The sequence below is a fragment of the Leuciscus leuciscus genome, assembly GCF_965113295.1.
Source record: "Leuciscus leuciscus genome assembly, chromosome: 4".
NCBI lineage: Eukaryota > Metazoa > Chordata > Actinopteri > Cypriniformes > Leuciscidae > Leuciscus > Leuciscus leuciscus.
Genome location: NC_138728.1, coordinates 23,668,388 through 23,683,247, shown reverse-complemented (window position 1 = coordinate 23,683,247; position 14,860 = coordinate 23,668,388). Strand labels below are relative to the sequence as shown.

At 33.5% G+C, this 14,860-nt stretch overlaps 1 protein-coding gene across 5 annotated transcripts; it reads left to right on the top strand.

The window, feature by feature from the left end:
- The first annotated feature begins 8,088 nt into the window (after positions 1–8,088).
- Positions 8,089–13,217, top strand: LOC309498018 (uncharacterized protein). Of its 5 annotated transcripts, none has more exons than XM_082168490.1 (8): positions 8,089–8,638; positions 8,727–8,815; positions 9,070–9,119; positions 9,197–9,288; positions 9,388–9,430; positions 10,639–10,721; positions 11,529–11,582; positions 11,891–13,217. In XM_082168490.1, exons 3-8 carry the CDS (start codon positions 9,078–9,080, stop codon positions 12,213–12,215), a joined length of 639 nt encoding a protein of 212 aa, XP_082024616.1. In that variant the 5' UTR covers positions 8,089–8,638; positions 8,727–8,815; positions 9,070–9,077; the 3' UTR covers positions 12,216–13,217. The 5 variants fall into 5 exon arrangements, with proteins under 5 accessions (XP_082024616.1, XP_082024617.1, XP_082024615.1 ...); XM_082168491.1 differs by adding an exon at positions 8,915–9,001 and having other exon boundaries at positions 8,089–8,815; XM_082168489.1 differs by having other exon boundaries at positions 8,089–8,815; positions 8,915–9,119.
- Positions 13,218–14,860: the final 1,643 nt, after the last annotated feature.

Genomic DNA, 14,860 nt, shown 5'->3' with positions numbered 1-14,860 from the left:
GAGTTTGTAGAAAACAATTTGATTTGCATTTTTTATGAATTTATTAAATATTGCTGTATAACAAGGTATCCAGTATAGGACTTTGACAGTTAATTATTAAATAATAAAACAGTAAAACAACATGTAAATCACCACAGTGGTAGTCTGTGAGATGTAGAACAAGAATCTGGTGGAGTTTGTAGAAAACAATTTGATTTGCATTTTTTATGAATTTATTAAATATGCCTATATGCCAGGTATACAGTATAGGACTTTGACAGTTAATTATTAAATAACAAAACAGTAAAACAACATGATAATCACCACAGTGGTAGTCTTTAAGATGTAGAACAAGAATCTGGTGGAGTTTGCAGAAAACAATTTGATTAGCATTTTTTATGAATTTATTAAATATTGCTGTATAACAAGGTATCCAGTATAGGAATTTGACAGTTAATTATTAAATAATAAAACAGTAAAACAACATGTAAATCACCACAGTGGTAGTCTGTGAGATGTAGAACAAGAATCTGGTGGAGTTTGTAGAAAACAATTTGATTTGCATTTTTTATGAATTCATTAAATATGCCTATATGCCAGGTATACAGTTTAGGACTTTGACAGTTAATTATTAAATAATAAAACAGTAAAACAACATGAAAATCACCACAGTGGTAGTCTGTGAGATGTAGAACAAGAATCTGGTGGAGTTTGCAGAAAACAATTTGATTTGCATTTTTTATGAATTTATTAAATATTGCTGTATAACAAGGTATACAGTATAGGACTTTGACAGTTAATTATTAAATAATAAAACAGTAAAACAACATGTAAATCACCACAGTGGTAGTCTGTGAGATGTAGAACAAGAATCTGGTGGAGTTTGCAGAAAACAATTTGATTTGCATTTTTTATGAATTTATTCAATATTGCTGTATAACAAGGTATACAGTATAGGACTTTGACAGTTAATTATTAAATAATAAAACAGTAAAACAACATGTAAATCACCACAGTGGTAGTCTGTGAGATGTAGAACAAGAATCTGGTGGAATTTGCAGAAAATAATTTGATTTGCATTTTTTATGAATTTATTAAATATTGCTGTATAACAAGGTATACAGTATAGGACTTTGACAGTTAATTATTAAATAATAAAACAGTAAAACAACATGTAAATCACCACAGTGGTAGTCTGTGAGATGTAGAACAAGAATCTGGTGGAGTTTGCAGAAAACAATTTGATTTGCATTTTTTATGAATTTATTCAATATTGCTGTATAACAAGGTATACAGTATAGGACTTTGACAGTTAATTATTAAATAATAAAACAGTAAAACAACATGTAAATCACCACAGTGGTAGTCTGTGAGATGTAGAACAAGAATCTGGTGGAATTTGCAGAAAACAATTTGATTTGCATTTTTTATGAATTTATTAAATATTGCTGTATAACAAGGTATACAGTATAGGACTTTGACAGTTAATTATTAAATAATAAAACAGTAAAACAACATGTAAATCACCACAGTGGTAGTCTGTGAGATGTAGAACAAGAATCTGGTGGAGTTTGCAGAAAACAATTTGATTTGCATTTTTTATGAATGTATTAAATATTGCTGTATAACAAGGTATACAGTATAGGACTTTGACAGTTAATTATTAAATAATAAAACAGTAAAACAACATGTAAATCACCACAGTGGTAGTCTGTGAGATGTAGAACAAGAATCTGGTGGAGTTTGTAGAAAACAATTTGATTTGCATTTTTTATGAATTTATTAAATATGCCTATATGCCAGGTATACAGTATAGGACTTTGACAGTTAATTATTAAATAATAAAACAGTAAAACAACATGAAAATCACCACAGTGGTAGTCTGTGAGATGTAGAACAAGAATCTGGTGGAGTTTGTAGAAAACAATTTGATTTGCATTTTTTATGAATTTATTAAATATTGCTGTATAACAAGGTATACAGTATAGGACTTTGACAGTTAATTATTAAATAATAAAACAGTAAAACAACATGTAAATCACCACAGTGGTAGTCTGTGAGATGTAGAACAAGAATCTGGTGGAATTTGCAGAAAACAATTTGATTTGCATTTTTTATGAATTTATTAAATATGCCTATATGCCAGGTATACAGTATAGGACTTTGACAGTTAATTATTAAATAATAAAACAGTAAAACAACATGAAAATGACCACAGTGGTAGCCTTTAAGATGTAGAACAAGAATCTGGTTGAGTTTGCAGAAAACAATTTGATTTGCATTTTTTATGAATTTATTAAATATTGCTCTATAACAAGGTATACAGTATAGGACTTTGACAGTTAATTATTAAATAATAAAACAGTAAAACAACATGTAAATCACCACAGTGGTAGTCTGTGAGATGTAGAACAAGAATCTGGTGGAGTTTGTAGAAAACAATTTGATTTGCATTTTTTATGAATTTATTAAATATGCCTATATGCCAGGTATACTGTATAGGACTTTGGCAGTTAATTATTCAATAATAAAACAGTAAAACAACATGAAAATCACCACAGTGGTAGTCTGTGAGATGTAGAACAAGAATCTGGTGGAGTTTGTAGAAAACAATTTGATTTGCATTTTTTATGAATTTATTAAATATTGCTGTATAACAAGGTATACAGTATAGGACTTTGACAGTTAATTATTAAATAATAAAACAGTAAAACAACATGTAAATCACCACAGTGGTAGTCTGTGAGATGTAGAACAAGAATCTGGTGGAATTTGCAGAAAATAATTTGATTTGCATTTTTTATGAATTTATTAAATATTGCTGTATAACAAGGTATACAGTATAGGACTTTGACAGTTAATTATTAAATAATAAAACAGTAAAACAACATGTAAATCACCACAGTGGTAGTCTGTGAGATGTAGAACAAGAATCTGGTGGAATTTGCAGAAAACAATTTGATTTGCATTTTTTATGAATTTATTAAATATTGCTGTATAACAAGGTATACAGTATAGGACTTTGACAGTTAATTATTAAATAATAAAACAGTAAAACAACATGTAAATCACCACAGTGGTAGTCTGTGAGATGTAGAACAAGAATCTGGTGGAGTTTGCAGAAAACAATTTGATTTGCATTTTTTATGAATGTATTAAATATTGCTGTATAACAAGGTATACAGTATAGGACTTTGACAGTTAATTATTAAATAATAAAACAGTAAAACAACATGTAAATCACCACAGTGGTAGTCTGTGAGATGTAGAACAAGAATCTGGTGGAGTTTGTAGAAAACAATTTGATTTGCATTTTTTATGAATTTATTAAATATGCCTATATGCCAGGTATACAGTATAGGACTTTGACAGTTAATTATTAAATAATAAAACAGTAAAACAACATGAAAATCACCACAGTGGTAGTCTGTGAGATGTAGAACAAGAATCTGGTGGAGTTTGTAGAAAACAATTTGATTTGCATTTTTTATGAATTTATTAAATATTGCTGTATAACAAGGTATACAGTATAGGACTTTGACAGTTAATTATTAAATAATAAAACAGTAAAACAACATGTAAATCACCACAGTGGTAGTCTGTGAGATGTAGAACAAGAATCTGGTGGAATTTGCAGAAAACAATTTGATTTGCATTTTTTATGAATTTATTAAATATGCCTATATGCCAGGTATACAGTATAGGACTTTGACAGTTAATTATTAAATAATAAAACAGTAAAACAACATGAAAATGACCACAGTGGTAGCCTTTAAGATGTAGAACAAGAATCTGGTTGAGTTTGCAGAAAACAATTTGATTTGCATTTTTTATGAATTTATTAAATATTGCTCTATAACAAGGTATACAGTATAGGACTTTGACAGTTAATTATTAAATAATAAAACAGTAAAACAACATGTAAATCACCACAGTGGTAGTCTGTGAGATGTAGAACAAGAATCTGGTGGAGTTTGTAGAAAACAATTTGATTTGCATTTTTTATGAATTTATTAAATATGCCTATATGCCAGGTATACTGTATAGGACTTTGGCAGTTAATTATTCAATAATAAAACAGTAAAACAACATGAAAATCACCACAGTGGTAGTCTGTGAGATGTAGAACAAGAATCTGGTGGAGTTTGTAGAAAACAATTTGATTTGCATTTTTTATGAATTTATTAAATATTGCTGTATAACAAGGTATACAGTATAGGACTTTGACAGTTAATTATTAAATAATAAAACAGTAAAACAACATGTAAATCACCACAGTGGTAATCTGTGAGATGTAGAACAAGAATCTGGTGGAATTTGCAGAAAACAATTTGATTTGCATTTTTTATGAATTTATTCAATATTGCTGTATAACAAGGTATACAGTATAGGACTTTGACAGTTAATTATTAAATAATAAAACAGTAAAACAACATGTAAATCACCACAGTGGTAGTCTGTGAGATGTAGAACAAGAATCTGGTGGAGTTTGCAGAAAACAATTTGATTTGCATTTTTTATGAATTTATTAAATATTGCTGTATAACAAGGTATACAGTATAGGACTTTGACAGTTAATTATTAAATAATAAAACAGTAAAACAACATGTAAATCACCACAGTGGTAGTCTGTGAGATGTAGAACAAGAATCTGGTGGAGTTTGTAGAAAACAATTTGATTTGCATTTTTTATGAATTTATTAAATATGCCTATATGCCAGGTATACAGTATAGGACTTTGACAGTTAATTATTAAATAATAAAACAGTAAAACAACATGATAATCACCACAGTGGTAGTCTGTGAGATGTAGAACAAGAATCTGGTGGAATTTGCAGAAAACAATTTGATTTGCATTTTTTATGAATTTATTAAATATGCCTATATGCCAGGTATACAGTATAGGACTTTGACAGTTCATTATTAAATAATAAAACAGTAAAACAACATGAAAATGACCACAGTGGTAGTCTTTAAGATGTAGAACAAGAATCTGGTGGAGTTTGCAGAAAACAATTTGATTTGCATTTTTTATGAATTTATTAAATATTGCTCTATAACAAGGTATACAGTATAGGACTTTGACAGTTAATTATTAAATAATAAAACAGTAAAACAACATGTAAATCACCACAGTGGTAGTCTGTGAGATGTAGAACAAGAATCTGGTGGAGTTTGTAGAAAACAATTTGATTTGCATTTTTTATGAATTTATTAAATATGCCTATATGCCAGGTATACTGTATAGGACTTTGGCAGTTAATTATTCAATAATAAAACAGTAAAACAACATGAAAATCACCACAGTGGTAGTCTGTGAGATTTAGAACAAGAATCTGGTGGAGTTTGTAGAAAACAATTTGATTTGCATTTTTTATGAATTTATTAAATATGCCTATACAGCCAGGTATACAGTATAGGACTTTGACAGTTAATTATTAAATAATAAAACAGTAAAACAACATGTAAATCACCACAGTGGTAGTCTGTGAGATGTAGAACAAGAATCTGGTGGAGTTTGTAGAAAACAATTTGATTTGCATTTTTTATGAATTTATTAAATATGCCTTTATGCCAGGTATACAGTATAAGACTTTGGCAGTTAATTATTAAATAATAAAACAGTAAAACAACATGAAAATCACCACAGTGGTAGTCTGTGAGATGTAGAACAAGAATCTGGTGGAGTTTGCAGAAAACAATTTGATATGCATTTTTTATGAATTTATTAAATATTGCTGTATAACAAGGTATACAGTATAGGACTTTGACAGTTAATTATTAAATAATAAAACAGTAAAACAACATGTAAATCACCACAGTGGTAGTCTGTGAGATGTAGAACAAGAATCTGGTGGAGTTTGCAGAAAACAATTTGATTTGCATTTTTTATGAATTTATTAAATATTGCTGTATAACAAGGTATACAGTATAGGACTTTGACAGTTAATTATTAAATAATAAAACAGTAAAACAACATGTAAATCACCACAGTGGTAGTCTGTGAGATGTAGAACAAGAATCTGGTGGAGTTTGCAGAAAACAATTTGATTTGCATTTTTTATGAATTTATTAAATATTGCTGTATAACAAGGTATACAGTATAGGACTTTGACAGTTAATTATTAAATAATAAAACAGTAAAACAACATGTAAATCACCACAGTGGTAGTCTGTGAGATGTAGAACAAGAATCTGGTGGAGTTTGTAGAAAACAATTTGATTTGCATTTTTTATGAATTTATTAAATATGCCTATATGCCAGGTATACAGTATAGGACTTTGACAGTTAATTATTAAATAATAAAACAGTAAAACAACATGTAAATCACCACAGTGGTAGTCTGTGAGATGTAGAACAAGAATCTGGTGGAGTTTGCAGAAAACAATTTGATTTGCATTTTTTATGAATTTATTAAATATTGCTGTATAACAAGGTATACAGTATAGGACTTTGACAGTTAATTATTAAATAATAAAACAGTAAAACAACATGTAAATCACCACAGTGGTAGTCTGTGAGATGTAGAACAAGAATCTGGTGGAGTTTGCAGAAAACAATTTGATTTGCATTTTTTATGAATTTATTAAATATTGCTGTATAACAAGGTATACAGTATAGGACTTTGACAGTTCATTATTAAATAATAAAACAGTAAAACAACATGTAAATCACCACAGTGGTAGTCTGTGAGATGTAGAACAAGAATCTGGTGGAGTTTGTAGAAAACAATTTGATTTGCATTTTTTATGAATTAATTAAATATGCCTATATGCCAGATGTAATAAAACTGCCATTTCCCTACACATATTACGTTTACCTACGGATGACATTACGTTTTATCCTTTTAATATTGTCTATAAAATGGGTATGTTTAGGTATGGGAGTAAGGTTAAGGGATCTTACATTTATAATCTATAAAATGGTAAAAGGGGAATCATACAGATATCTTTATGATATGAAATATTCGTAAATAGTTTATGTTTTTTAGCTGTAAAATCGTAATAATGTTGCGCTTAAACGTTGCAGATACGTCCATATTATACGTTTCAGCATATATCCAAACGTACAAAAAGTACATTTTCTATCTTTGAAAATTACGAATTAATACCTACTTATTTAACAATGAGACCAGGCTGGAATATACAACCTGTAGGCTACTTTTGCATCTTTTTACAGCAGGGTGCCCGTGGATCATTAAAGCCATAAAATGTCCTATATTTGTTATTGTAAAAATAAGGCGTAGCTATGTATTCAAATGTCTTAAATCCACGTTTCAAAAGTGTTAAAATGCAACTGAACAGTGAAGATGAACTTTTCTGAAATCTTAAAACGGTGTCAATGCTTTGCACCATGACTGATCAGTTTGAGCTATAAAGAATCGTGTATGAATGAGAAAATAAAAGGCAAAACCTCCTTGATAAGTTATTAAAATTACAATAAAACCCCTGCAAGAGATCTGAATTCAGGATTTGTTAATAGGCAGTCCTCAGCAGCGCGCGCACACTAGAAGTGTGTATGCCTCTAACGCGCAAAAATGCCCGACTGGACGGGTATTCACGTAAACACATTAGGTCATGTATTAAGTGAAGGTAAACAATATGGAGAAAATCAGATGCACATCCGTCATTATATTAGATCAGTGCATTCGGTTTTAAAGTGACAGGAGCCATAGGCTACTCAGGGGTGCATTTCCCGTACAACTATATTGAACAGGACTTCTTATTTTTACCTTTAGTGTTCTGAAAAAAAAGGGGCATTAGTACCATGAATTAATTATGAATGTACCATGAAAAGTAATTATGACCTTTATTTTTCATTTTAAAGTGAACCATTCTTTTGAAGTTAAAATATTAAACAAATTTAATAAATAAAAAGTATTTTTTAGTGTAATATTTTAAATTTTTTAATTTGTGCGTGTATTTGAACAGCTCAGAAGAAGACATGCGCGAATTACTTCGCCAGATACAAAGAACCACCAATTTACTGGCTGAAAGATGTACCTCCTCACAAGGAACTCCTACCAGGGACATCCTGCCAGGGACATCCTCCCCGTCTCTGATGCCCCCTAGGCCCCCCCCTAGGCCCCCGTCTCACAGTCTGTTCCCAACCACCCCATGCTACAGAACAAACTCAACCCGCTGGCGACCCTATCAATCCACCTCTGATTCTCAGAGTAGCCAAGCATCATCATCATCATCAAGGGAAGATGACATCCAGATGAATCTTTCAAGACTTTTTCGGCCATATTCAGAGTCTGGGGGCTTTCCGGGAAAACACCTTCAAAGGAAAAAAGAAGTTCCCTGGAGCCATAATTTTTCCTGTCTCTCTGAACCAGAGAGCACTTTTCTGCCAAGTGTCGAGGACACAAGGATTCTGGAGGAATGTGGTCTGGGCCGCAAATGTATTACTTTTACGAGTAATGTGGGCAGCCATTCAGATGTTGCCGAATGCCTTTACCAGGCATACCCTCTACTTAGAGGTGCTGGGGGATTCACATTAGCCAGGAGTGATCGCAGAAGGGAGTTATCCATCATCCCAATTCCACCCTCGGGCTACTCGGTGGCCTATTTAAGAAATTTCTGTAAAGGAAAGCGGACCCCAATCTACATTATTCCCCTGCAAAAACGTCTTGTACTACAACCTCATGAAGGAAACGTAAGTGCAATGTGCAAACCGATAAACTAACCTTTTTTAAAGAAAGTGTATGTTCATGTTTTGTTTAATTTTTAATACACTTCAATAGCAGGTTCCAGCTGTCATGCAGGAGTGTTTCACATGCAAGCAAAGCATAATTCTCTCTCAACTGGCAGAACACATTGCGACATGCAAATGGTAAATTTTGTCTACTGACTGTTCATATCTCACTTTAAATTAAGTATGGGCTATCTTTGAACATAAAAGTACTGTATTTTTCTTATTCCATGCAAACAGCACAACAACTGGTGAAATTTCTGAAGAATTAAATGATTCACTCACCCAACCAGAGAATAGGTGCTACTCTGTGCTAGTAAACGACATGTAAGAATGTCCTTACTTTTTGGTGAATGTGTTTGTTGTGGGTTAAAATTGATCTATTTGTATATCAGTTCCAGTGATGACGAAGATGTCCGAAATTGCAATCGAACTATCCTTTCAGGTTTGTGTTCATGACATTTTTACTTCTACAAACATTTTCAAAGAAATAACAAATTAAAATTTTGTACACACAAGCAGGAAGTGTCCTCAGGACAGTCAGCAGCAGATGTCTCACAAGAGGCTGGAGGTGATTCAGCTTGTTGTACTCCACTTCAGACTGAAGATCCACTGTATGTATATTTCTGGTTATTTGTTTTATGACTGGCAAATTCAGTGCTTGCTTTATGCCTTAACGGCTAAGAGTGTTGTTTTTAATTGTTTTTAAACAGACCTGAAGTTGTCATCTCAAGTGATGAAGAGGATGTGCATGATGTAAGTCTAACAGTGTGTTGAAACAAAATGCTGTTTGGCATGCACTGTTAACAACGTCAAACAGTACTTGCTGATAAGCGGCTACTTTCAAACACGCTGTTGCGTTTTATGTTTGTGTGCACTTTTCTGTTTTTTTATTTTATTATTACGTAAGATATCAAGCACAGTATAAGCATCAGATTGTTACATAATTTATGCTCACATACAAATGAACATATATTCCCTCACAGTAACATATGCATATACATAAACAACTAAATAAACTAGGGGGGAAAAGTCTCCTTAAAAATATAAAAATGGCCTTCAAGATTTCAAGAAAAGATCAGGTTTTTCATTCTGACTCCAAATTTAATCTTTTCAAGTTTGAGGGAAAAAAGTAGGTCAAAACCCCACTGACGGTAGGGTTGGAGTAGATGGCAGCTTCCTATTGATTAGTATAAGTCATCTAGCCAACAGTGTGCAACAATATTATCCATCTCTAAAGCTGTAAGTTTAACATTTTCCGGAAGAACCCCAAATAAAGCGGTCAATGGGTTGGGGTCTATTACTGTGGTAAGAATTTCTGAGAAAACAAAACAAAACAAAAAACCAGGAAATATCTTGCCGAGTTGCACCCTAGACCAATTAATACGATGCACTACCTTAAATTGAATAAGTCTATGCCTGGAGCTCTAAGATTTCTTTTTACAACATGTTTTTTGCAGCATTGTAGGCAAATACAGAGATGTTAAAAAGCAGGAGTTTTTGTTCTACAGACTTGTGAATCATTGCATCATAAATACAATGTAATTAAGAAATTCATTGTGCAGTGTAGCCACTATTTTTTGTAAAAGAAATCAAAATAATTGTTCTTCATGTTATTGCTTTTTTTTTTTTTTTTTTTTTTTATACAGCTTATCAGTAATGTTTAGTCAGTCATTTTTGATGTAACATACTTATAATTATTATAATTATCATCATTAATTAACTCATTAAATGTATTTTGTATTTCTTATTTTCTAACAGTTTAATAGTTCTATAGTTTTTGCTATGGTAGCAAATAGTATGTAGAACTGAAAATTGACTGGTATTTGTAGTGACAACTGAAATTTTGGTACAGTGACATCGAAAAAATTGGTGTACATACTTTCTGCATGTTTATTAGATAATACACAGAATGAATTACACAGAATATGTATTTGTAAATCTGATCATTGGTTTTATTACAGAACTTGGTGGAAGATCAACACCAGCTAAATGACGTGTCCCCATCACACCCAACAACAGAAAGTAATCATGTTGATCCAAGCGAGTAAGTAATCTGTTAAAACAAAACTATATTTGTTTTAACCAAAAGATGTCAACTCCATAAAATGTGACATAACCAGAGTGAACACGGGTGAATCTGACTGCAGTAGATGTGAAAGATATGAATAAAAATTAAGTTAATTCGGCCAGCGCTCATACCTGTATTTACATCCTGTTTTCGGTTGAAGTCCATAGTAATCGATTGTCGAGTTCACGCGCGTGATCATAGGTAAGTGACTAGTATCTATTGAATAAGTACTAGACTATGCGCGTGAACTCGACAATCGATTACTATGGACTTCAACCGAAAACAGGATGTAAATACAGGTATGAGCGCTGGCCGAATTAACTTTATTTTTATTCATATTTTTCACATCTACCCGCGTTCACTCTGAAGGAATCACTCACATTGGCTGGGCACTTGTAATGACACATCAAGGATGTTAAGAGGCTAAAAGCAGGTTTAAAACTTCCCCATTGAAGTCAACAGGGTGCAAATTTTAAAAAGAGGATAACATGGTGTAGGCAACACCGATTTTTGTCGTTGTTCTCTGTACTGACAGCACTCCAAATTTACAAAAAAATGAACTCAATGTTAAAATTGACCGGAGTTCTCCTTTAAGTCACAAATCCTAGTAGGCAATTTTCGGCATATAATTTGCTTTTTGATTATTAATGACACCATTTGCTAGCAAAGTCAACACTACTTTTGGTACTATAACCTATAGTGCTAATGTTTAAAATGAACATTTCTTTAACTCGTGGTAGTTGCTCTCTGATTGCAAGCTAATGATGCTACTTTCCTTGGCAGATCCATGACTTTGCTACCCAGTAATGATACACTGGATGAGGCTCTCACCATTGAGTAAGTACCAATTAACACCACAAATAAATTGCAGGGTTATTCCATGTGTAATCTGACAGAATTCAGTAAAGTGATAGCAGCAACATCTCAGGTTTTTGTTGGGTCTCAAAAGTAAGTGCTCACCCACTGCAGGCCTCCAATTTTCACTTATTCATTGCACCAAAACTGTTGTGACATTTGTGATTGTCTTTATTTATATTGTGGATCACAATATGTTGTTTCACACATGGCTGTTATTGTAGTAATAATATATACACTTATATAAAAGCATTTAATTGTTGAAAATTTTTACATTTTATATTTTGCAGGCCTGATTTGATGTCTATCTTAAAAAACATCACCAACCGGCTTGACACTGGAGTGCCTCCACGGTCCAACAGTGTGAATGTCATGAGGGAGTCTGTACTGGAGAGTGCCTTCAGAGCATTCAGGAGGCCAAGGTTTTCTCCAGATCATCGCCTCAATGTTGTGTTTGTTGACATTGATGGCACCACAGAGGGGGCTGTAGATGACGGCGGCCCTAGCAGAGAATTCCTCCGCCTGCTGGTCATGGCAATCAAGGACAGCATGTACTTTACTGGACCAGAGGACAAGAAAAATGTGTCTTTGATATCCCGTGGTATGCAACACTGAAAGCAATTACTGTTTAGTTTTTTAATATAACAATTATGTTTTTCAATTCATGGCCTTTATGGTTTTTGCAACTGAGATAATCAGATTAATGTCCCAAGTGTCTGACAACATTATGGAAAGGAATCCTCTGGAGGTCGAGCTTTCTGTTAGAGCAAGATCCTTTTTCTTTTTTTTTTCTTTTACATAAACATTTTCTGAAATTGCATTCACTAAACACACTAGACTCCATGTAAGTAAACACATTTTTTGCATCAGAAAATACACATTCAAAGTTGACAGAATCAAAATGAACCTATGAAAAAGATGTTTGTTCGCCTTTCTGCTTTCCTGACAATCATCACTCTGGTTTTGGTGTAAATTAACAGATACTCTACCGATTGACGTGAATATAAGATGGATCTTTACATGCTAAAATTACTGTTTATTAATATGGATTCTGGTGGGTTTAGCCATACCGATCTATGAGATGTTTCTTGTTTAAAAAAAAAGCCGATTTTACTCTTTAAAGAAAATCCTCTCTGTAGGGATCCTTTTTTATAATGTCAAACACTTAGATAATAATCTAAGCCTGTTGAATTGCTGCAGCTCTGAGAGCTTGGGTGTTTGTAGGTCTGTCTGCTTCACTGCTGCTGCTTGTCCTCTCTGTCAGCATAGCTTAACTTTTGTGAAATGCCACTAATAACTGCTTGCTTTCATTAGTATAAATTGCATTTATAAAACATTCAGTGCAATTCATTGAGAGAACATACTGTAGGGCTTTTATTTTGAAACACAAGGGAATGTGAGGAATTATTTAGTAAACCTACTTTGCTCTTATTTTGACATCTTTGCGTGATTTTTGTGTATGTACACATTTGAAACTGTTTACTTTAATGATAGAATGAACAGGACGACAGTTAAGATGACAGAACAAGATGGCAGTTAAGATGACTGAACAAGACGACAGTTAAGATGACAGAACAGGACGACAGTTAATATGACTGAACAAGACGACAGTTAGGATGACTGAACAGGACGACAGTTAAGATGACAGAACAGGACGACAGTTAGGATGACTGGACAAGACGACAGTTAAGATGACAGAACAGGACGACAGTTAAGATGACAGAACAGGACGACAGTTAAGATGACAGAACAGGACGACAGTTAGGATGACTGGACAAGACGACAACTAGGATGACTGAACAGGACGACAGTAAGATGACTGAACAGGACGACAGTTAAGATGACAGAACAGGACGACAGTTAGGATGACTGGACAAGACGACAACTAGGATGACTGAACAGGACGACAGTAAGATGACTGAACAGGACGACAGTTAAGATGACAGAACAGGACGACAGCTAGGATGACAGAACAGGACGACAGCTAGGATGACAGTTAGGATGACTGAACAGGACGACAGTTAGGATGACAGAACAGGACGACAGTTAGGATGACTGAACAGGACGACAGTTAGGATGACAGAACAGGACGACAGCTAGGATGACTGAACAGGACGACAGTTAAGATGACAGAACAGGACGACAGTTAAGATGACAGAACAGGACGACAGCTAGGATGACAGAACAGGACGACAGTTAAGATGACAGAACAAGACGACAGCTAGGATGACAGAACAGGACGACAGTTAAGATGACAGAACAGGACGACAGCTAGGATGACAGAACAGGACGACAGTTAAGATGACAGAACAGGACGACAGTTAAGATGACAGAACAAGACGACAGTTAAGATGACAGAACAGGACGACAGTTAAGATGACTGAACAGGACGACAGTAAGATGACTGAACAGGACGACAGTTAAGATGACTGAACAAGACGACAGTTAAGATGACTGAACCGGACGACAGTTTAGGCTAGGACTACAGTTCAAGTACGGAAGACAGATCAAATCGACATAAACAAAGAACATACATATCAACATATACTATTTTTTCTGAAAAAGGAGGATCAATACAGTAAGGACGACGGAACAAATCGACATAAACAGAGAACACACACATCAACATATACTATTTTTTCTGAAAAAGGAGGATCAATACAGTAAGGACGACGGAACAAATCGACATAAACAGAGAACACACACATCAACATATACCAATTTTTCGAACAACTAGAAAATGACTGTTGACAAGGACAAATGTGTAGTACAAAGCACAAAGCAGTCGACTCATTTTTGGCACAAATGGAACCTCATAACTTTCGGTACCGGTTTTGACATTTTCTCAATAAATAAATTATGATTATACTTGTCTGTCTGTTGTTTTTCTTTATAATTGTAGCCTATGTAGTTTTAAGAAATGGTTAGGTTAAGTTTAGGGGTAGGATTAGTGGCTCAAACGCACACGTGTAAGATTCACGTATGAGGGTGTTAAACTGTGACATCTACACGTTTTCCAAAGTGGACCAACGTGATTATTTCACGTCTTGTCGTGATACCGGGTTGCACCTACTGTTGACCTACATATTTCATGCCTAAGAGTACTCGAAACTTGACCTTTCAATACATACTCGTTGACTCCATCTGATGTTACATCAGCCATACAGAAGTCCACAATTGACCCAAGGAACATATTTCTGTCCAAAGAGTCCTCAATCTTGAACTTTCTATACACACTCATAGTCTCCTTCTGATTCTTC

Excerpts from the sequence above, each read along its gene's own strand:
- LOC309498018 (XM_082168490.1), top strand. The coding sequence starts at position 9,078 with ATGACGAAGATGTCCGAAATTGCAATCGAACTATCCTTTCAG. Across the intron at positions 9,120-9,196 it reads CAATCGAACTATCCTTTCAG|GAAGTGTCCTCAGGACAGTC; the intron begins GTTTGTGTTCAT and ends ACACACAAGCAG. Across the intron at positions 10,722-11,528 it reads AATCATGTTGATCCAAGCGA|ATCCATGACTTTGCTACCCA; the intron begins GTAAGTAATCTG and ends TTTCCTTGGCAG.